Here is a 25,664-nt window from a genome sequence, read left to right as displayed (position 1 = left end):
CATATTCGAACTTATTTCTAATAAAATTTAGAATGGAAATGGGGAATGTGTTAAAGAGACAACAACCCGACCAAAGAGCATATAAAAAGTATATATAATAAGTATGTAACCTAAATTTCTAGCAAGAATCCTAATTTTAGACACATCACGATTTTCTCGCATAGGAATTTGCGAATAACCATTTCTAAAATTATGTAGTAAAACAGATGAAATCATACTATTTTTCACAAAAATGGACATATAGAATGTAATCATTTTCGTTTCAAATATGTGAAATAGCCGATTATAATCCATAAACGGTAAAACTCGCTATTATTACAAAACTATCCACAACAATGTACAAAACAAGAAAAAAAAACCAAGAAAACTAAAGAATAGGGACAACAAAAAGAATACAGGGATTCGAACCTAAACCGACAAGTCCCTACCTTTAACTCATTGATCCTAACCATGCTAACCTCGCGGCTACCAACCTATACTATACGATTGCCTATTATATATATTGCCTATTATATATATATATAAAGGTACAAGCCCTGCGTGTCCGTTATACCGATGTATATCATATGTTCATTTTAATATATATAATAGACATTTAAATTGTAACCAATCGGTAGCCGAGAGGTTTCGTCAATCGCGATATGTTGATGTCAGTCACACATAACAAATTTCAAGGACGGGTTCGATTCCCATTGAAGGCATATAGAAATTACAAAAGTTAAAGGTAAGTTTTTAAATTGATTCCATTAGTGAACAGAAATCAGTAAATTAGCCAATTCAAACTTGATGAAAATTAATGAAATTAGGCACACGAAGGAAACAATTGAATATAATTTGGTGAGTCCATTTCAGCGACAGATTAAGGAAGCGTTGATTCTAGAAAAAGAATCCACGGTGAATGAATAGGCTGACGTCACTAGAATGGTTTAATCCAACATAAACCTTGACCGAATGTAAACATTTAAAACAATAAGCACGTATTTTACAAGAATAGCGATAGACGAGACGGTAGTGTAAAAATGAAAAATTAGCAAGAAAAAAGCAAACAAAACCTAACTCCTGTAAAACAAAATTAAGAATGAACTGGTGTGTTCCGGAAAGGTAAAAAGCTCCTGATTTACCAATGGCACCCGTCGTATCAGTCATGGCAAGTAAATATCCGGTGAAAAGTCGCATTTGGTACATGTCTGGTCCAGTTCATTAGAGTTTATTATATATTGAAAACTCTTTTTAAGGGTGATTCCAATTGAAACACATTTCCCATAAAATACTTGTAAATTACCAGTTTTTTAATGACGTAAATATAAACAGAGATATTGAGGGAAAGGTAACAAGACTGATGCCTGTGTTTTCCGTTCCTGTGTTGTTGGACTATTGTCTGATTGGTGTATACTCCAAACATTAGATGTACATGTAACCATTTTATTTTACAGACGTTGACAATTTCAATGGACAGCAGACCATGATTAAAAACAGAATAGTAAACAGTTTTTTCCTGTGCTGGTACTTTTCTCAGGTAATGATTCAGTTTGAAATTCAAAGTTGTATGGAGTAAGTTCAAACGGATGAAATCAGATTTAGAATTTTCCTTTGTGTATTTCATCTTTTTTTTTTATCGCAGCTGACATTATTTGAAAAGCACCACTAAGCATAACGTCAATTACGTTTTAAATGTTTATATCAATTTGTAATAAATATAACATGATGAAGTGAAGAGTCGAATTATTTCGAAATTTGAAAAATATTGACAAGCAAAGCTATCGTTTCAATTAAAAACAAATTTGAAATTAAAGTAATACATTTATGCTATCATCAACGCTACTTTTGTCTGCCATATCTTTTTACTATTTATTGATTCCGCTCTAGAAATCGTCTGTATTTGATAATTTAAAAACTTGTAGAGAATTTTGGAGACAAAGCGTTCTGTCTTTGCTCGTAGATATTTATTCAGCTTGTTAGAGAAAGCAATCTGATAAATTAAAGTGATCAATTATCATGTTACTTTTGTGTCGAGATTTCCTGGGAATTCATGAAATACTTATAACTAAATACTTCAAAGCACCTGCGCGTGTTAAAGATTCCTCAAGCAACAATTCAATTAACCAATCAAACAATCGATGTATACACTGTATGTATTTCCTTTGATAAAGAAAGAAGAATAACGATAATGATTAACTTCAAGTCACTCAAACTCAATATCCATATGTAGTATGAGTAAAAGGTGATTTTATTTATATGCTATTATTATCTTCAAGAAGATTTGTCGAATTCCAATGAAAATATTCCTGACATATACACGTTTGTTATTTCCCCGGCGCATCGCGTTGCGGGGTGACATAGAAATACCGGGAGTCTGTCCGTCCGTCCGTCCGTCCGTCCGTGCGTCCGGTCTTGGTAGAGCTCTTACATGTACATTTCTTGCCAGATTTTTATAAAACTTGTATCATAGGATTATATCATTGTACAATTTTGGACAGATTTTTATCAAATTCATATCAAAGGTTAATATCAGCAATGTCACGGACAATTTCCAAAATAATTGCGGATCAATTTTTTTTAATAAGTTATACCTCTTAGAAATATTAAATATATCAGAAATCGCTCTTAAGTCTTCAACTCTCTAAAAAGTAAAATCACAAAAATACCGAACTCCGAGGAAAATTCAAAACGGAAAGTCCCTTATCAAATGGCAAAATCAAAAGCTCAAACACATCAAACGAATGGATAACAACTGTCATATTCCTGACTTGGTACAGGCATTTTCTTATGTAGAAAATGGTGGATTAAACCTGGTTTTATATATAATATAATTTTAAAAAGTTTTAAAAAACAAATAACAAATTTCTTTTTTTAGTTATTTACCTTAAACAGATAAAATATGTGCAACGTGGGGGACATTGGCATTCTGTTCTTTTGTTTAATTTAGACCATTCTTGTATTTAAGTTATAAAGTTTTATAGGCAACGAAATATTTTTACAAATAACATAAAGAAACTAGTTGCTTTCGTGTTTTGTTAGTGATATATCGTGATCCATCATTGTATACGTATTATCTTTTATACAAGACCTAATTTATCTTACAGGTAACTGTAGTTTCTTCTACGCTTGAACGCAAATGTCATTCAAGACTGGGATTCCACAATTCTCATGTGTTTGAACTTTTCTCTTGTGCATGGTGTTATGAATATTTGTTTACCATCAAACCTCAACGACAGTTGTTTGCTTCAGATCGAGTTCCCGTTTTGTATAACCCCTCAAAGAAGCTTCTTATTTCACCAGATATCAATAATAAGACAATTATAAATGAAGTGTGTTCCACTCTAGACAATGATGAATGTCATCGATGGAAATCATGTTGTGTTGCTGCCAATAATTGTTGTAAAAGACAGTTATCTATACCTATTGGAGATGTAAATGAAACATGCGGTCGGACATGGGATGGATGGGGATGTTGGGACGACACAGAAAAAGAGAAACGAGTGTATCTGTCATGTCCACTTTATTTGCAATATTCACTTCCTATACGTAAGTGTTGACTAAAACAAAGAGAACTGATAAAAAGTAAAATAACATGAATACCGAACTGAAAGGAAAATTCAAAATAGAAAGTCCTTTATCAAATGGCAAAATCAGAAGCTCAAACACATAAAACGAATGGAAAACAACTGTCATATTCCTGACTTGGTACAGGCATTTCCTTATGTAGAAAATGGTGGATTAAACCTGGTTTTTATAGCTAGCTTAACCTCTAACTTGTATGACAATCGCATAGAATTCCATTATAATGACAACAATGTGTGAGGAACACAAACAGACATAATAGCATAACCGACATGGTTAGAAAATACAAATAATTATACCATTACTAACACAATTCTATATTTATATTCTTGTAATGGTTAGAAAATACATAAGATAACACCATTACAAACTTAATCCCAATTTTATACTCTATTTTTATACATTTACCTGTGACGCCACTTTTTATGGCGTTGATACATACGTGTGACGCTAAGTCCATAATTCTATTGTTGTGTACATGGGAGGTGTCCGTTGTTATTCTGTGGTTAACATGGTGTAGTGTACTATTATATTATTTGTTTATGTATTTCTCTCCTGAGTGTTCTTGTGTTTGTTTTTACTGTATTCCTGCCACGTAATGTTGTCATTTTAGCGGTATTTTAACATTGCCATGTAAGCGGGAGGTTTGGCTAGCCATAAAACCAGATTCAACCCACCAATTTCATTCTTAAAATGTCCTGTACCAAGTCGGGAATATAGCAGTTGTTATCAAATAGCCATTTTATATGTATATTGGCGTTTGTTTTTGTAGCAGTTCAGTCTTTCTGTTGTTCCGTTGTTGTCCTCTTATAGTTGATGTGTTTCCCTCGGTTTTAGTTTGTGACCCGGATTTGTTTCAGTTAAATTGATGTATGACTATTGAACAGCAGTATACTACTGTTGCCGTTATAAAAGGTAAACATGTCAAAAATTGGGATACAGCAGTCACCATTGTATTATAATCTTAATCACTATAAAACAAATAACTATTTCAACAAAGAAATACAAAATGGAATGTAGACACTCTATAGACAAAGTACATAAGCAAAAACATAGCATATTTCGTCTTAACCAAGCAGTAACTAATGGTATGCAATACAAAAAAAAAGAGATTTATCATTTACGGAAAGTCAGCCATGATAGTGCTTCGTCTAAGTCTATGAGACAATTTAGAATTTGTTGCATCACATCTCGCATTCCATTAAAGATTCTACGACCAAAACTATTAAGTTCCTGTATAAAAAACACCAAGGCAGTTGCCCATCAAATTTACAATTACAAGATGGTGATTACTAAAAGAACCGTAGATAGGTAATTGTATATTTTAAACTACAACCAATCAGACGTGAACTACGTTTCTAATTTATCTATTGTTAACCTAGTTATGGTCATTAGACAAGAGAAATGACAGTTCTGTTTTCGTATCTGTCATGTCGATATAAAGTTGACATTTAGTATATGCTAAAATAAGTGATTGCATATTTCATAGAAACTTTTTTCTGGCTGATTTTGTTTTGTAAGGTATCAGTAACCCATATTTTAGCTGTGAGTACTTGTTTCTTATATATCTAAGTGAACTTGAAATAATAAAACTACTGAAACTAGAAGGTGCTTCATATCTGGATCTTTTTCTTTATAACTCCGTTTTGAGTTCAAACGATTCCCTCAGATTTTGATTTTTAAGTCATGATTTGTATATTATAAACGGATTTGTTTTTCGTTCATTTTTTGTACATAAATTAGGCCGTTAGTTTTCTAGTTTGAATTGTTTTACATTGTCATTTCGGGGCCTTTTATAGCTGACTGTACGGTATGGGCTTTGCTCATTGTTGAAGGCCGTACGGTGACCTATAGTTGTTAATTTCTGTGTCATTTGGTCTCTGGTGGAGAGTTGTCTCATTGGCAATCATACCACATCTTCTTTTTTATATTGAACATAGTTATACTTCTGTTGCTTGTAATTTGATTTAATAATAAACAAAATCGGGACTAGTCATGAGAATTACGGGTGTTATATTTGTCCTCAGCTATCCAATGCAATTGCTTTCCTGATAATCAGTGTAATAATTGCGAGATGAGTAGCTACATATCTTAGGCTTTACGTCGTGCGAACTAGTTTTCTTTGACACAGTAATATATTTTTAGACATATTTCATGAAAATCATTGTCCAGCCTTCATAGCAGATATATATCGATCATTGCACTTTAAAATATATGAAAACAAGTTAATGTGTTATGAAAACAGAAAATAAAGCCTTTTTTGGTCTGCACCTAATTGGTGGGTTAGATTTATGCGTTAACTCATAATGTAAAAGACAGAGAGAAGACAAATGAATACGATAAAATGTGTTCTAGATGGCTCGATTGAAGGCTAACATTTACTAAATTTTATCATCGGTACAAGGACATCTTTCGTAAATATAAATCAACATGCAGACATCTTATACGTTCAGGTATTTCACATCCAATCTTTTATGGTAATATTCTTTACAAAGCACAAAAATGTCGTCATTCGCCTCAAAAGCTTACTAAAGCTTTAAACAGACTTATTCAGAAGGGATATAGTTACGATGCTGTTGTCAGGTCATTAAAAATGGCATATTTTTGAATAAATATTGATTCACTCTTAAGGTCTTTGCATCGGAAATAAACACATTTATTCTAAAACCAGTTGTTGGCATGGTACGGGTTATGTTCTTCTCATATATTTTATGGTGGTATGATACTAAACCCCTAATGAGAGGGATTGTGCTTGATTTTCATATGATGACGACATAATATTTCAATCAGTTTAATTGAGGTCTGGAGCTGGCATGTCAGTAACTGCTAGTAGTCCTTTGTTAATTTATGTATCAATGCCATTTTGCAAAGTTTCTCTTGTTATCTATTCTAACATCGGATTCGGACTTCTTTTAAACTAAGTTTTACTGTGCGTATTGCTGTGTGTTTGTTTATTCTACATTGGCTAGAGGTATAGGGGGGGAATGGTTGAGATCTCACAAAACATGTATAACCCCGCCACTTTTTTGCGCCTGTCCCAAGTCAGGAGCCTCTGGCCTTTGTTAGTCTTGTATGTTTTTTTTAATTGTAGTTTTATTACATGTTTCGGAGTTTAGTGTGACGTCCATTTTCACTGAACTAGTACACATTTTTGTTTAGGGGCCAGCTAAGCCCGCTTCCGGATGATAATTCTATCGCTGTATTGAAGGCCCATTGGTGGCCTTGGGCTGTTTTCTGCTCTTTGGTCGGGTTGTTGTCTCTTTGACACATTCCCCATTTTCATTCTCAATTTTATTGCGTAAACATTTGTCTATTTTCGACGGCCATATGTTGACATCATTATCTTTTTTATTAGTTTTATCATGTGTTAGGACTTTTTTCTTATCAATTTATACCAAATATCTCCTTTAAATAAAGGCAACAGTAGTATACCCTGTTCAAAAATCATAAATCGGTTGAGAGAAAACAAATCCGGGTTACAAACTAAAACCGAGAGATACACATCAACTATAAGAGGAAAACAACGAAACAACAGAACAACTGAAGTGCAACAAAAACAAACGCCAACATACATAGAAACGGACTATTTGAAAATATGTGATTGTTTATCTTTATGGATTCAGAGAAACCCATTTAAGGATACTGTTTCTTATCTTGTCGTTTAAATATAATTTCGAATATATAATTGTATTTCCAACTTAATGATTTTTAGAATATTCACGACTCGGGCTGATTCATTCAATTGTTTGCTACGCGTGTTATTCAGTGTGCACCACATTTTTGATGTTATTTCTTCATAGACAGAAAAAATATTTCAGTCATTCCTTAAACAATACGATTGTTCCTAAATAGACCTGTAAAAAAAAAAAAAAATAAACCATACAAATATGTAACATTGACATGCATAAATGATTATAGTAATGAAGTCTCTCAAACCTCAGTACTTTTTAATATATTTTTTCTAAATAACATTAACATTTACGTTTTCATTTTTATGTTGTGTATACGATATCATTTTTCAGGACAGGCAGTGAAAACTTGCCAGCATAATGCAAGTTGGGAAATACGAGATGGTCGAGAATGGACAAATTATCAGCCATGTTTAACGGTTGATGTAAGATAAGTTTATTCATTTCAGATTATATCATTTTTCTATGATTATAAAATGTTAATACTAGCAGAATATTAATATATATGTTTACATTAGAACTATTTCAGACTATTTTCATTTTCATTAGGAATTATTAAGTACGTTTTAATCATTTTTGGCTATAGCTTTTGAATAATACATATTTGTTCATATTAAACCTGACTTGTGTATACTCTTTTCTAGGATTTGAAAACTTCCATATTTGTTGGACTTGGCTGCAGTATATCTAGTATACTTGTGCTGTTTCCGTCTATTTTCATTTTCATAAGATATCAGTAAGTCTTGTTTAATACTTTTTGTCGTCTGTTGGTCTTGTACTTTTTTCATTTTCATTTAACCGACATAAAATTTCTGAATTGCAAACATTGCTGTTTAAAGTATCCTTGTTTAATAAGGTAAAAATGGGAAAATGTGGTGCATGAAATGTGTGACTTTCAAAGCTTTTGGAGAAGTCTAGAACGTTGCATTGTGAAGGAAGAATTTGTTTTGTATTTCTTTACCTTTAATATGTTTGTTGAGCTTTCTGTATTGAATTGAATCATTATCTATCAAAGTGTATTATCAAATTATAAGTGTGCATTCTGTATTTTTGTAGTTGTATCTTTAGAGATAACTGTCGAATCTAATCTGAGCACGAATAATACTACCTATCATACATGTAAACAATGGGGGATCTAAAAATAATGTTGAAGCTAATTAATATAAACATGGTCAATTTCTACATCAGATGTGATTAGCTAATATGAATGGAGCGATCAGTATTTTTAATCCAATTGTTAGATTTATCGGAGGTGGGGTTGGCATGGAATAAAATTTCCCTTATGATATTAGTTACAAATGGAACAAATATTGTGGGATGTATTTTTTCCTTCTGAAAGAAATATAAGAGTACTTGTTCCTACGGAATAAAGGATAAAGAATATTTGGTCAAATCGGAACAAATCTTAAAGCATTTTTTTATAACAAAGTTCACAAAGAAACTTCTGTCAGGTCGAACAAATATACGATGACAGTGTTGCTTCGTGAACGCACACACATTTTTTTCCCGAATTGCACAACATTCTTACGTTAAAACCTACCACTATATTTTGTTTGGTTTTCTCTTATCACGTTCATTTTTGCTGTCCAAATTTTGAACAAGCAAAGAATAATAGACCTACTTCGCATGTTCTTATCGACCTATTCAACCTTGTGTATATTTAGTAGATCTCATTAGTTTTGTTTTGTTTGTTTCTTTGATTTTTATTTCTTAATTTATTTATCTTTGGGGGATGGGGATATTTTTTCTTTATGTATTCAATCTTGGAGAATTAACAACTTATTTATATTTAAATGATTGCCAATTATATCGAACTCATTAGGATCAGACCTTTTACTTTCTACTTGCGAGTGAACTGTAATGCAGTCTTCCTGTTTCATTAATTGAAATAAATTCCAATTTCAGACAGTTAGAACGCTTCATTGTCCATGGGAATAGTTTGGAGTAACCAATCATCAGGCATTAAAATTATACACTTGTGAAATTCCAGCCAAGCAATTAACTGTAGACCTCTTGAATGATATATCCACAAATCAAGTGAAAGTCACTATACGGCCTTAAACAATGACCAAAACTTATACCGCTATTCTTGCCTACTTTTCTTATTGTCGAAACAATTGCACAGGAAAATGCTAAGACGATACAAGTGAACACTGACGTAAAGTGAAAAAAGCTAATTCCACAAAGGGAATAAAAATCGAAACTGTTAATGATATGGACTAAAAGAAGGCAACATAAGTGCGTTAGTGGTTCGGGAAAGATGGTGGGAGGTTGCCCGACATAAGAGAAAAATTAATTTAGTGAATTATAATTAGCCGTAGAAAGGTTCAAATATTGTTAAGTTATTTTTCAAAATTAAATTAAGTGTTATTCGCGATTGCTTTAACCTTTAGCAATTTCTCCATCTTAAATCAAGAAACAGTAAGTTAGCAATTACGTAAAGTATAATGAACAAAACAAAACACACTCTGTTCCGATGTAAAGAGATCGAGGTGAATGCATATTATTTTGAAGTCAAATTAATTTCGTGATTATTCAAATTCTTCCTTCCTCGATCTTAATAATATATTTACTCGGGTATAAAATATTTTCAAACCGTTATTGTCCTTTGACGCCATAAACAAGACAATATATAGCCCGAAAGAAAGGGTGTTGGAAACTTAACAGACTCATTAGGGAATACCGAGTTGATATAAATAAGAAGTTGTGGTATGAGTGCCAATGAGACAACTCTCCATCCAAGCTACAATGTATAAAAAGTAAACAATTATAGATCAAAGTACGGTCTTCAACACGGAGCCTTGGCTAACACCGAACATGAATTAAGCGATATCAAATACTACAAGCTTGAGCTTTTTAAAAAGCTGTGGACTGCTTCGCTCTATCATAATTTAAGGTTATATGTGTGCATGTGCTTGTTGATTTGGTATTGGAAATGTGGTATTAATTTTTAGACATTGATTGATATGAAATGGATGTCTTAGACTTGGAATATCAATTTTTGTATATATATTAAGATGAACTTTTCTGAAATTTTAAACTGGCTGTTCAGTGTTTAGTTGTAAATGTGTTTTTGTGGAGGGTGGTTTTCTAGTTCTTTCAGCTGGTCATTGACTTGCGATTTTGATAACTAGTTCTGTATATAATTTATTTAGATATATATGAATGTTTAGGTATGTTGATTAAGAGTAACATGATTTCGAGTGATGAAGACAATAACAATCAAAACCAGGGAGTAAACAAAGACGTGTACAACCAAAAGATATTTACAACAGTTAAAATAAATAAGAAACAGCAAAAAATATTTAGTTTCAGTGAAAATGATGTTGTTCTACCTCAAGAGTGTGCGTTATACAACCATGCTTTTAAAATTTTGTTCACTTTACTTGTTGAAAAGTAAAACATTTACAAACAGACACGACTCTGGAGGTTTGCCTGTTTGGAGGTGTGTCTAGATTGGCAGAAGTTATAAAATACAGATAATGCATTTTTCTAAACATTGTATAGGAACATTGTTTAGCAAAACAAATTGTGCATATTGCAGATTAACAGCAAATAAACACGTATTAATAATTGATATTTCAATATTGAATTTCAGTGTGTATATATGCATAATAAAACGAACATGAATTAATGACAGTTGATCGGAACAGAAATACACATAGTTAATTTTCCGGCGTTTGATGTCTTATCCTGAGACGAGAAAAGTCTGTAATTCTTTATCTCATTTAAGCCAATAGCTGTTGCTGTATCTCAGACGCATCATAAAGCAACCAATCAGAATCTGTATGTGATAAGTAATTATTTCAAGATGACGTGTATATCGACTGAAACTAATAGCTCCGCACCGTGATGCGAAGCAGTAATGTCATTGGAACACTTCTTGGGCATTCATGTCAGAACTTAAAGCTAATTAATGTGTTTTATACTGTTGCTTTTTAGCCGACAATTCAATGAATAATATTATAATAAATGACAAAAGTATACAGTGATTTTATTTTTTGAGATTGCCCTGATGGACAATCATATTCAGTTATACTTATAGTGATGAGTTATTATTTTCGTGGTTAATTTCTGAAAAAAAAATGTTCAAACTAGTTTGACCTAACAGATTGACTGTTTTGTGTACTTATGTTTGGAATGTTTTCCCTCTTCCAAAAATGTCGAATTAGACACATTCAAATGGTATTTATCATTAAGTTGTGTGGGTAACGTGACCACCTGCTCATTAATCAATGTGAAAACTTAAAACGGATGTGTTCCTCTTTTCAGATATAGTCCTTACATCTGATTTGTCTTCAAATCCCATAAAAGAAGGAGATAACATTCTTAAAGCAAAGACTATAAATTTAGATAAGAACAAAAGCTAAATCTTAAAACCCCAAAGCCACTTTAATAGAAGGTGCATACGTTCTGCGTAATGCGGGTATGAATTAATTTCTAATGAAGCGGCCTACACTTCGTTCCCTACTGAAGGCCAATAGTCTGGTTGAATATTTGTAAAACGAATTGAGTTCAGGAGACCTCGATTTGAAACTCTTAGCACTTTAGCACTCTGGTCCTGTTTTTACCTTGTTTCAATTGATATTGCACTTGATGAAATAATTTGTTGTCTTCCAAAATTATAAGTACAATTTTCCTTCCTCCCAAAACAAAGGAAGCCTTATTTTTTTGGTCCATGAGTTAATGATCAATTCCACTAGGATGGTAACAAATCATATAAAATGGTTTTATTTAATAACAGTGTCCAAATGTGATTGAAACTATTATAGTATTTATCACGACTTCTAAATGCATAAAAGACTAAATGGCAAAACGAATGATATGCTTTTAAATTGATCCAAAGTATGGAAGTTTTACTTAGATTTTCTTAATGTTTTATTCATTTGGATACTGTGATAGGGATAAATTACATCATTACAAAAATCTAACACTGTAATGAAAAAATCTGATGAAATGGAGAAAGCAATTATTTTGTCTCCAATACCATATTAACCTTAATTTATTATTGCCTGACCAAAGAATAAAGATTTACGGTGTTCATCGAGTCTTGGTAATAATCTTTGATTATATTTTAGAGCATTGTTTCTGTTAAAGCTATATTATGTTGACTTGATGTAATTTATTATGACAAGTCTAAGCGTATTTTCACTAAAGATATCAAGTTTGAGGTATTTTATTAATTGCCAGTCCCATCATTGGATATATGTAGATATACCCTAATGAAATAACAACAGAACGAAAATAAAAATCCAAATGCATACTTATAATTTTGAATAAAAAAATAATATTTACACTGCTTAAATCTATTTCAGAGGTCTTCGGAAACAGCACAGGGTACGACTGCATATTAATTTATTCTTATCATTACTGCTTAAGGAGATTGCTGTTGCATGTTGGGATATGTTAGTAACTTACGAGAGAATTACCAGTATTGATACAAGCAGTACAGTACTAGCGGGAAATGGGGTAAAGTTTGGTTTATTGTACTTTGTTCACATTTTGTTAGTAGTAAAACATGTCATTCATTTATGTCTTCCATGCCTATATATTCTTATCAAAATAATATTCAAGTAATTCGTACAAATCGGATCCATTACTGTCTTGCTCTTTTATACGTATGCAACACATTCTATACAGGGGCTTTTCAAGATAGTAACTGCATGTAGTACTGCCATTAAAGATATCAAATGAGCAATATACACAATACATCAAGGAGAAACAAAAGACACCTTGACCAGACGAAAACAAAAGTCAACTGTATAGTGTTGATACATTTATATTGTTCTCGACATTTCTTTTTTTTTTTTTGGCTCTCTCATTAATGTTTACCCTTCATTTCCTTTTTTCACTAAGAACACAAAACACACAAGATTAATCAATATGAATTTAGTAACTAATCAAAGATATAAAGGGGGTTGAACCTAGGTGCTTTAGAAGGCTAAGCAGTTCCTTTTCACTAGTAACAATCGATGATAAGGACAATTAATATTCCTGTTATAATACTATTAAATTTGATTCTGTCATAATCGAGGAAAGGAAGACAAAATCAACATATAAGTGGTCATCTGTAGCCGAATTTTCTATCCAAAGAAGATTGAGAGAGGCTATGAAGGAGCATCAATAACGATATTTTGTGTATATATATATATACATACTGGGGATTCATTTATTTTCGTGGGTATCAATTTTCGTGGATAGAGAAAAAAAGACGTTTCGTGGTATACGTAAATTCGTGGATCGCTGATTAAAAAAAAAATCAAGATACGTAATTCGTTGATTTCTTTTTTATTTAGGAGATCATATAACCTCCTTGGTTTGATTAATAATAAAACAAACAAAAAAGAAGGAATTCATTGAAAAAGGTTGGAATTGTCAAAATCCTCGCTTGGTCATTCTATGTTAAAGTGTTCATTGAAAACTTATATTACAATAATGGACAGAGACAACTAATAATTTGTTTTTTTTTTTACATTTATAAATTCTTGCCGGAATTTTATAAGGCACTCAAACACTATGATTGAAAGCTCATTTCCCTAATCACTATATAATAAACAGTCATATCAGTAAAATGTGTGAAAAAAAATGTTCCGGTCATAAACAATATTACCTACCGGCAATATCCCCGTACTTAATCCTATTGATTTTTAATCACAAGTAAACCAAACTTTGACACGATAATTAACAACTTGAAGTTATTATCCATGAACAGTTTTAATCAATTTTAAAAAGTAAATTATCAATGATAATCGATATATTTATTACTTAATCAAAATACTTCTTTCAATAAAAACATGTGTTATGTTACAATGTTTATCGCTAGTCAACACTATACTAGAACCTGCATAACATAACCGGAAATAAACATCCGACTCCATGCACATTTCTCGGGATTATTCTTCGTTGAATTCTTAAATTCGTGGTTCGCTGTGACCCACGAAACCCACGAAAATTGGTATACCACAAATAAAAATGTATCCACAGTAATATACATAATGATTGTACTTCTTATTTTTGGTAACTACATGTGTGCTGATTGTTTTCATTTTATCCGATCATTACTTTGGAATTGATTGAAAGTGCCAATTCAAATTTTGCAACCACAAAGATGACTTCAATTATTCCGTGGTGATTTTCGTTTAAATGTAGTGACATTACATCAGCACTCGCATATGTATATCTCTCAGTTGGCACGATATTTAAGAGCGTATTTTTTTCTATCAGAAATACATTAAAAATGTTGCTGCTTACCTTCTTTTTGAAAGTGTCAACAAATCCCACTTTATACACTATTTTAGTATGATTTCCTTGATAGGGGCTTGCTGCTTACAAAGACACCATTTAATCAAAAATTTTAAAAAGTAAATTCCAATCTTCCTTTTGTCATTTTTTTCGATAGGATCATCCATTGCTGGATTCTAATGGTTTATCTGTCACATATTTTAATGAATATATTCCACTTTTCGTAACGACAATCACATTCTATCTTCCGTAGTTACAACATCACTGATTGCGACTTACAAAACTGTTGTTGCATGAATATAACGGCTGGTACTAGTGGTGAAAAGAAATGCTTACTTTTTATTCAAAGCACCCGAGTAAATCCCCGATTGTTTTGAAGAATTTGTGTTTGATCTGTATTGCATTTGTTTAGTCTTTCGTTAACTGTTGTTTGTCTTTTTGACGTTTTGCTTTTTTATTACAATGGTAATTTCGTTTTTCAATCACATTTTGGGTTCCCCCTTTTTAATCATGATTGTTTTGTGAATCTTACAGTTCATTTGTGACGCATATAGCGAAAAAATGTTATATGATACACAAAAAAGAGTAGCACGAATTACCAGATGTATTGGACAGTCAAGTCCTTCTTGAGCTTTAGGATTTTAAATCTATGCATTTTCATGCAACAAAAACAATTACCCCTTGATTTATAACACATATAAAACACGCTGTAAAATGAACTTTTGAACTTCAAAATAGATATAAGAACATGTGGTATGAGTGACAATGAGACAACTCTTCATCCAAGTCACAATTTGTAAAAGTAAACCATTATAGGTCAAAGTACGGCCTTCAACACGGAGCCTTGGCTCACAGCTAACAGCAAGCTATAAAGGGCCACAAAAATGACTAGTGTAATACCATTCAAACAGGAAAACCAACGGTCTAATCTATATAAAAAACGAGAAACGAGAAACACTTATGAACCACATCAACAAACGAAAACCACTGAACATCATGTGCAAACAAATGCAGCAGGGTTAAACGTTTCAATAGGCGCCAACCTTCATCCTACCTGGAACAATAGTGTAATATTACAACATAGAAAGACACACTATAAAATATCAATTGAAATGGCTTAACTTAATCAAAAGACATATTAACAAAAACAAGTGAACATACACTGAACGAATAAATTTGATCTATGACACGATGTAAATACAAAATTAATAAAACAAGGGGGTAAGATGTAAAAAAAATATCGGAAAGACAACCATAACCTTGGACAAAATGCCGCCAAATAAAATAACTTACACAAGTTAATAAAAATAATTTTGTTATAAGGTATATATGGAGTACGGAAATAATTTTGTTGTTCCTAGTACGAGAACAAAAGTGAAAATTTATCGTCATACTAAACACTTATCAATGGTGGTAAAGTCTACATAAATTTTCAGATATGATCTAAAAATAAATATTTGCAGTATTCAGTCTTTTAAAGTACTGAATGATTAAATATTGTTTATTGTTGCGTGCATTGTAAACTTTATTCGGTGTATAAATGGGGTAGAGTCACCAGCAAGTATCTTAAAAAGGAAACCATTATACTACGCATATACTAGACAGGAGATGTGATAACCTAACAGGCTTATAATGTAGAGATGAGTTAAAATATTTGTCATCCTCATCTTTAATTTACAACATTGTTACAACAAAATATAGGTTAGAAAAAGACATAATCAAATAGTCAATTTTACCTTCTTGTCTTCTCTCTCCGTAAGTATAGTTTTGACATCATATTGATGCCAGGTTTATACGTCTAGATCTTAAGATTGGCATAATAATTGTAAGATGGTATAAATAAACATGTATATTACTTGTAATAGTACACAATTTTGAAAATCAACAATTCAAACTGCACTCTACATTATTGATTCTCCATTATGTGTAATTATGAAGACATTTAACCGCACTTGTAAATATTCGTGAAAGGTAATAGGCTTATATTTTATTATGCCAGACGCTCGTTTCTTCTGCACAAGACTCATCTATTGCGCTCGAATAAAAAATGTTATAGAACAACATTTGAAGAACATTCAAAACAAACCAAAAACCCATCCATTTTTTTCTGAATCTTAATAGGGTAAAAAGTCTCATAAATCAGTAAACTTTCTCATGAACACTTAAAAACTACTCAAAAAGATACTTTTTTTTATAAGACTTTAGTTACGTATGCAATTTTTTTAATCGTTTTGGTGAACGTTTGAACTTTAAACATATTTACAAAAAAGTGGACAATTCACTATTCAAAATTGAAAAATACAATAGTTATCAATCTCTTTTGTGTTACAGGCAGGCTGTAAGATCCTATCATTTGTGAAAATCTACTTTAAATGTGCAAGTTTTACTTGGATGTTTTGTGAAGGCTTGTTTTTGCATCGACTTATGAGTGACGCCTTTTCTCCTCCCAGATCACTTATACCTTTCTATGTAGCCGGTTGGAGTAAGTACATTTTATTTCTTAGATTCTATTTAAATGATCGATAAAATGTGTATTCGTGTCATTTGTAAATCAATGTATATTTATGAAATGGAAAAACAAGGAAGTAACAATGTATAGTAAAACAAAATCATATTCCTGTTTCTAGCGTAATTAAATTTAGATTATGTTTTAGATGTAATTCAATGTACACATTGTAAATTTCAGCTGTTCCTTTTATAACAACACTCATTTATGCAATACTGCGTGCTGTTTATGCAAATGAAAGGTAAGGAATAATTAATGACTTATTTAGTTATATTGGAGTATACTTTGAAAAAGCATTTAGTCTTTTTCATGATGTATCAAAAATTGAACTTTCCTCTACGTATAAATACATGTTTTCCTTTATTCAATGTATTGATGTAGTGGCCTTTGACGCCAGGGTATGAGGTTCTAACCTGCTAAAAAAGTATTAAAAAAATACCGAACTCCAAGGCAAATTCAAAAAGTGGAAGTCCATAAAACTGACAAAATCAAACGTTATCAATCAACGGAATAAGTGAAAAAACAACTGTCATATTTCTGACTAAGATCAGGCATTTTCCGAACGAAATGGTGGGTTAAACCTTTTTTTTACAGCTGGCTTATACCTAAATGTGTCAATGGTGATCAGAAGCAATGCTTGATTTTTTTAGCAAGAAAAAAAAGTTAAACTGCCCGAAAAGTATTAATTGGCATTAAACATTTTGAAATCTTAGATTAAACAGTAAGAACAGCGCGACTGAAAGTAGTAAATAATTTGATCCTCGTTTAAACATGTGAAAAAATAGTCGATAGCAAACATTATTTTGTTATGTTGACTGAAATATATGTTGTTTTCGGAATGTAAAAAAATTATTTATCCGGATTTGTTTGTGTTTTATTTCAGTTGTTGGTCAACTAGCTACGGACATTTTGAATGGATATTTGATATACCAAATCTTATTTTTCTAGCTGTAAGTATCGAAGTAAATTTTGAAATTTGCAACTTTTATAAGAAATATAGTAAAACCCTATTATATCCTCGTGCCTGTAAAAGTATCCAACATTACAGTTCTATGTACCAGTGATAAGCATTATAATATCCTACATTCATGGACAGATGACAAACAACAAAATGTCAAAAACATGCGTAAAGCAGATAATAGAAAATAAGTAGAGCAGCGGATCATTTTCAATTGCAAAAACAAGTATTCATTCTGTCGGTCAATGTTCATGAGTGTCCTAAAATCAAAATGTTCAGTTTGTCATATTTGATATCAGCTCGATTTTATTTTGGAAGACTAGAATTTGGAAATTGAAAAATTGTTATAAAAAGGCGGATGATACCAAGAGGACATTCAAATCTTATACGCCATGACAAAACAAAAACGAAAAAGGACGAACATACAATTAGGTGTACAAAACTCCACGTAGAAAACTAACGATTGACCAACACGGTAAGGTAAGCAGAACTTGCTCCACTAGCGGCACCCGTCATGTTACTCAGGCTAGGTACAATTTCGATAGTCAAATCGAGGAAAAGAGAACGTAATTGTAGTAACGACAATCGGAGAAAATTCGTGGTTGATAGTGACACATATATTCCAGAATGGTCAACAATCTCGAGATGGCGTCCGTAAAAGTTTCGACATGATGTCTTTAAATTTACCACTAGGAACCCTTGGTTTAATAGCTTTCTTTAAAAGATATGTGAAAATAGTAATTTAGTGACTAAATAGCAACATAAAACTGAAAATCAGAATTATCTTCATGTCAGTTTGTGCCTCATGTAAAGGTACAAAAGTAAACACTAACTTGATTTTTTGTATATTAGTGCTTTTTAAATGACAATGCTATTAAATTCAATATGGCAAGTCTACAAGTACAATAACCTATTCCTAAACAATTTATGTATAAGTATAAGGAATGATAAAATGAATAAATATTCATGTTTCGGGTCGTTGCTTTTGTATGACATATTTTCCGTAAAAGACAGTTAGGCATCAAGAAAAAGAAAATAAATTAAACTTTTCGGAACATAGTAATTGTTATGTGTACATATGGTGTCGTCTGTTTAACATGCAAAAGTGAGATAGTAATTGATACTCTTTCTTCTACACATTTCTAAAGAATTGATTTTTATAACAATAGACACAATAATTGACTATAAAAAGGCACATTTTTACTCTTCTGAATTTAAGCAACCTGTAGATAAACCGTTTAACCAAATCGAACACAACGCTATAAAGAAAAATAAAAGAAACAATAAATTGTCTATTAACGAGCCAAAGATGCATAATTATCCTATTTGCGGGTTGGTGTTGACAAAATGCAGATTACAAGTTTTATAGAAAAATATTTCAATGTGTTTTTTGTTGAAGGCCGTACGGTTGCCTATATTTGATTACATCCACCTCTTTTAAACTCTGGCGGATAGTTGTCTCATTGGCAATCATAACACATCGCTTTATTTGTATATAATTATCTTGTGTATGTCTTGTTATGTTATTTGTTTATGATGTTTTCTATATTTCTTGGAATTATCAATCACCTCGGCCTCGGTCATCATTATCGTCATCATTATTATCTTTTGATTTTATTGGTATATTCTTCTCTTTTGTTGCGTCCTTATTTCTTTTTGGATTATTTCCTTTCAAGTTTTTACCTCTAAATTGTTAATTATGACTATTTAATTATATAAGTTAAATACTATATCCTTAAACGAAAAGAGAATATATAAAAAATTGCTACAAGTGAAAATGTATAAAAACATTATTTAAAATGTATACAAACCAAGGGAATTTATAATCATGGTCATTGTTACATCCTACATATCACAAATGTTTTCATATTTTAGCCAATTACATTGTAAATATGATTTTTTTAATACGCAAATCAGGGAAATTGTATGCCGCATTTTATAAAAGTGAAAACATCACTTTATAAATTCTTGCATCCGAAGCGCTTTTCTAAATAAACCTTGATCACAAACACTCAAAGCCGAATGAAATGCCTATCAGAAAAATTATGGAAAATATATTAAAAAAAGCTCATCCTCACGTATTTCACTGTCTTAATCAAACACTATAGTATATTACCACAGGTCAAGAATAATGATAAGAATAAATTGAAAAAATAACAGAACATTCATATAACAATTTGCTCAATCTGTAGTTTTCTATGTAGTTTTTTTTCATCTTTTCGTCGTTTTTCTTTTTTGTTGCCATGGTATTGCCAACGTTTGAGTTTTGAATGCCCCCTTTGTATCTTTCGCCTCTTTTTTGTACAGTTAGTCGTACTTTACTTTAACAATCAATAAAACACGTAAACAAGAAAATAAGGATTATATATCATTTACACAAATGCAGTCATTCAATAATTATATATATAAACTTGTTAATATGTCTGCCTATGTGTATTGACAACTGCAAAATATACCTTGTCAATTGGATTTCTTATAACTAAGAAATACCAGGCGTTAGAATATTAATAAAGTGCCTAGAAAATCAACTAAACAATGTTAGAGTAGATCTGAGTCTGTAGTACTTGTTAATACATACATAAAACTATAATCAGAATAATGTTGAAACATGTACATCACATTTTCATTCAATTTAGTCAAGGTATTTAAATACAAAGTACGAAGAACAGTAAATGATCCTTTGACAACACGAATTTTTAGTTTATTGATCGATTTATGATGAGTATCCCAATTTTCCTTATGTTCTTCTATCTTTAACAGGTGAATCTGATCTTTCTTTGTAACATTCTTCGGATACTGCTCACACAGATGCAGTCTCACCCCAATGAACCCAGTAATTTCAGGTGGGTAGCTATTTATGAGTAAAAACTGCTGTGCAAATGAAAATGTACTTAAAATAGTATACAGTAATTAATATAAAACTTTTCATCGATTATGAATATTTTTGAAGTTATCACCATTATGCTATCAAGAGGAATAATTAATAAAAACAATATTTATGAACCATTAAACACGTGCCTATATAATTTGTAAATTTAGAATAGTTCAGTCGAATTAATAAGCATTGAATCGGATGATGCTTCTAAACTATTCTCATAATTCTGTATGATGTTTTAGCTCTAAAAATAGATTTTCAGAATATTTATATATGATTCATTAACGAATCATTGGATTCATAAATCAAATATATGTTCTGATCTGAGTTTATTGGTTGGTTTTACTTTTTGAATTTTTTTTTAACATTTAAACGTAATTATGCGCAAAAAAATATACTAGTATTGGTCTAAAATACTGTGAAGATTGAATATGTTGATCGGTTACTTGCAATACACAAGGTTTGAAGGCCGTACAGTGACCTAATTGGGACTCGAACCGCATCTCCAGATTTTTATTTTATTTTTTTTTAAATTAATTATTCTTGAAATATAGACTTTGGATTAATTGAGAGACAGCTACTCCTACACTAACAAAATACTATATAATGGAATGTTTCTTTTGGCTTTTTAAACTTTTTTTTAAATCGAGCGTCACCGATGAGTCTACTGTAGATGGAACACGCGTCTTGCGTACACATTTTATCTTGGTATCTATGATGAGTTTACTTTAACCTGCAATAAATAATTTTCAACCATAGTTGGTTATTATTCTTACTTTACTTTTAGAAAAGCTTTAAAGGCAATGTTTGTGTTAATTCCTTTGTTTGGAATACAGTTGGTCGTGACTATATATAGAGTACCAATCACTGAGACAGGCGGTTTACAGTACGAACGATTTTCTATTATCATTAACAATCTACAGGTAAGAAGAACTATAAAGATCATTAACATATGGTCGTTTACAGATGTTCAGATGTATATTACATCAGGTATGATTCAAATCGATATTTGAGCGAAAGTAAACGAAATTCTATGAACATCATTTGTCCATCACAAGCTTTTGTTATTGCTTTGAAAGACTCTTCGTTTTGTTTGGATGATTTTTTTGTCTTGCTTTTATGATTAAAAGTTATAGGACATAGGTTCATTGTACGTTTTACGACATGTCCTTTTATAATGTTATTTTCTCAAATAAACATTTTTTAAGAGAAAGTTATTTTATCAGATAATGTTAATTTACTTTTTGACAGTTCAATATTAATTATAGTTTTGCACAACTATTGAACATTCGCCGAACGATGAACTGTTATTATTCCAAATAAATGTCATTTTGTTATCTTTTAATAGATAGTTGTCTTTTTGGCAATCATACCACACCTCCTTAAAATTGCAAATGTTTCTGTAGTGAAAAGAAAATAAACTTATGAATGTACATATCAAAGTTCTGACTAAAATGGCAAGCCATCTAAGTTTATTGTTTGAAAGTCATTTTATGTAATTGCTATAGAATGTTTATATTCTGTTTAGCGCTTGACCGATTATATCGACATTAATCGACTCTTCGACTTGTCATGCCTTTTGGGTTGTCATGTACAGCAAAACAAATCAAACAAAACATAGCATCTTATAGTACAAGCGGGTCAAGGTCCGCTGGTTTTACAATTTTAAATATGCATGAAACTTTGTGAAAAACAGTTCATTATATATAATTATAAGAAATCTGTTGTTTTTTTAGGGATTTCTTGTGGCACTGATATTTTGTTTCCTAAACAATGAAGTAAGTAAAACAATATAGTTTTAAAAGAACGATAACAAAAAGATAACACGTTAAATCGTCTGTGTTCCTTTTATATAGTGTTTATAAATATGAGACACAGACAAATTGCATAGTTTTATAAGAACGATAATAAAAAGATAACACGTTAAATCGTCTGTGTTCCTTTTATATAGTGTTTATAAATATGAGACACAGACAAATTACAAAAAGACAGGTAATCATAATTATGCTTACCAGTAATCTGCACTTCACAATCTAGAATCAATGGACATTTAATTCTCTTTATTTCTTCCTTGATATATTTTCTATTTCTTTTCTAATCAGCTATGTTATCCTTTAGTCTGATGACAAATCAAATGACAAAGACAAAATGTTAAAACGATTTCAAATTCAAAGACGAACATTGCATAAGCTGCATTGGTTTTATTGTTAATGGTCTTTTGTGCAATTATATTTTTTTTTATTTCAAACACTAACATTCGACAATGTTGTCCGAGATATAAGAAGACTAGATTAGCCATGTCGTATATTTGTGTGCCTGAAACATCGTTAAAGTTGTCTTTAGAAATATCTTAATATGTTATTTGGAGAAGTTGAATTCATTTTTGTTATTTGGAGAAGTTGAATTTAATGATAGATTTTTTGTTTAGTCTCTGTTAATTTTTTTCGACTTGCATTACAAAAGGCAGTTTAAAAGAGTATAACAAAAACACTGAACTCCAAGGCAAATTCAAAAGGGGTGGGGGGTGGGGGGGGGGGGGTGAAGGTTTGGGAAGTCCATAAAAACTGACAAAGTCAAACGACGGAACAAGTGAAAAACAACTGCCATATTCCTGAGTTGGTACAGGTATTTTCCGAAGAAAATGGTTGGTTAAAATATTCAGTTTTGAGCGTTCCTGATGAAGGTTAATACAGAAGAGCGCTTCGGACGCATGACATTTATCACGTGTTGTTTTCATAATTTCTTAACCTTGCTTTATAGCTACCTAAACCTCCCACTTGTATGACAGTTATATAGATTATAGTTCCGTTATATTGACAAAATTGATGAGCAGCCCAAACATACATATTAGGTCAATGCGACAAAAAGCATGTTTGATTTTTATTATGTAGTGACGAAACAAAACAATGAAGTGTTGCTGTCTCATCGATGTTTCCTAATAATATCATTTTGTTCACAACAGTTGCACATATAACCGTAAACAAAGGTAGGTTGCTAAACGCAGTTTTTACGACAATGACTACTTCTTGGAGTTGCTTGGTTTTCAATGCTCTTCATCTTTATATTTGCTTTGGTATTCCAAGTGATTTCATTAGGACGTTACTTAAAATAAAACTCGTGTAAACGTAACGCACGTCTGGCGTAATGAATCTGGTATCTGGTTTCTGTAATAATTTTTTTGAATTATCAAGTATCTATATTATTCTAGAGTGTAAACCGAAAACATTGAGTTGTTTTTTTTTCAAAAGAAAACATTTCTTATTATCTCTCTCAAACGTTGTAGCATTTTTACTTTTTTGTTCCAACAGTATCAATAAAACGAAAGTTGGTTTTGTATTGTTTTTTCTTCGAATTCTTTATTATATCAAAATCTGGCATTCATGAGTAAGTGATTTCGCCGTTATACATTTTTTTTTATTATTGATATCTTGATTACAGGTATTTTCATATCTACGCCGGACATGGCGCCGACGAATAAGGGATCGTGGTATTTCACATTCAAGAAGTAAATTCAACTCTACTTCAGTTAACATGACACTTACTTCGAGAGCAGAAGGCGACTTTCAATGTGTTCATAGATCACTATTTGATAAGGTTGAGGAAAATGGTGGAGATCGTATAAGTCGGGAAGTTAATGAACATATTCCATGTGTGAATTTCAAGGATGACAGTTTAGACAATTCATGTAACAGAGTCCTTCTTAGTAACAATGATGCTTAAAATGGTTCATCGTGATTTTTTTACTGTAAATGTTAGTGCCTTTTATGACTGTTGTTTGTCAAAAATTCTTAACATGATATTATCCAATTTTTACACACAATAAATGTTTTATTAAATATATTTAATGTATTAACTTGATTTTTTAAAATTTCAGTGGGAATCCGGGACTACAATTACAATAACATTCAGCATAATGCATTTTTTTTTATAAATCTACTATGAAGAGAGGTGGTACTTGTACTAGCATAATGGAGTTAGATCATGGTGAATGGTTCTAGAAAGTTACATGTAATATAAGTAACTAATATGAGTCAGGTGTGAAAGAGGAAAATGTATTTTCATTCTACTTTTTGGTAATCTCACATGGTAGCCTCACTCGACATAGAAATGCACAACTGCAAATTTTGTAAAAAAAAAAAGGTAACGATTTTGGCTTCACCAGTATAAAGATTTTTATATAAACAAAATATTCTTAAGTAAAAAGACGATATTATTGTAAAGAAATCGGAAAATAAAAAGTGAACGGAAAGATTCACATTAGAATATTAATTTGTTTTTTTGGGGTATTTTTCTCACATGAAAGTTTCTAGAAACATTGGAATTTAAAATTCGGTGAAAGAGAAAATCTTGAAGTAAAATCTAAAACGCTATACTTAAAAAAACTGAAAATACAGTGAAAAATTTCGTTTTTAATTTGATAAATACTTAGATTGTAATAATAAGAAGAATTTTCTTTGAAAATAAAAATACATTTTTCAATCGGAAGAAAGCAATTTGTAATGACAATGTCAATAGTATCCATATTTATATGTATCTTTAAATCAACATGGATACAAGACACATAGTAATTCTTTTAAGATGAAAGAGCAAATATAGATTTCATTGGCAATGTGAATTTAACATGAATGGGTCCAGTTATTAAACTCTCTTTTTTTTTATAAAAGTTAGAAGATATGGTATGATTGCCAATAAGACAACTCTCCACCAGAGACCAAATGACATAGAAGTTTGCAACTGTATGTCACCATACGGCCTTCAACTATGAGCAAAACCCATACCGCATAGTCAGCAATAAAAGGCCCCGAAATGACAAATGTAAAACTAATCAAACTA

At 31.3% G+C, this 25,664-nt stretch overlaps 1 protein-coding gene across 1 annotated transcript in view; it reads left to right on the top strand.

The window, feature by feature from the left end:
* LOC127731104 (calcitonin gene-related peptide type 1 receptor-like) overlaps positions 1–24,680 on the top strand; it is a 50,094-nt gene extending 25,414 nt beyond the window's left edge. Inside the window, exons 2-13 of the mRNA XM_052239972.1 lie at positions 1,434–1,516; positions 3,084–3,525; positions 7,584–7,675; positions 7,895–7,986; positions 12,566–12,719; positions 16,824–16,974; positions 17,179–17,239; positions 17,882–17,948; positions 20,717–20,799; positions 21,619–21,754; positions 22,568–22,609; positions 24,270–24,680. Of these exons, the coding sequence (XP_052095932.1) occupies positions 1,463–1,516; positions 3,084–3,525; positions 7,584–7,675; positions 7,895–7,986; positions 12,566–12,719; positions 16,824–16,974; positions 17,179–17,239; positions 17,882–17,948; positions 20,717–20,799; positions 21,619–21,754; positions 22,568–22,609; positions 24,270–24,551 (1,656 nt within the window). The 5' untranslated portion in view covers positions 1,434–1,462 and the 3' untranslated portion in view covers positions 24,552–24,680. The remainder of the gene's footprint in view (positions 1–1,433; positions 1,517–3,083; positions 3,526–7,583; positions 7,676–7,894; positions 7,987–12,565; positions 12,720–16,823; positions 16,975–17,178; positions 17,240–17,881; positions 17,949–20,716; positions 20,800–21,618; positions 21,755–22,567; positions 22,610–24,269) is intronic.
* Positions 24,681–25,664: the final 984 nt, after the last annotated feature.

The sequence above is a fragment of the Mytilus californianus genome, unplaced genomic scaffold (assembly GCF_021869535.1).
Source record: "Mytilus californianus isolate M0D057914Y unplaced genomic scaffold, xbMytCali1.0.p SCAF_2, whole genome shotgun sequence".
Lineage (NCBI taxonomy): Eukaryota > Metazoa > Mollusca > Bivalvia > Mytilida > Mytilidae > Mytilus > Mytilus californianus.
This window is presented reverse-complemented; position numbering and strand designations above follow the sequence as displayed.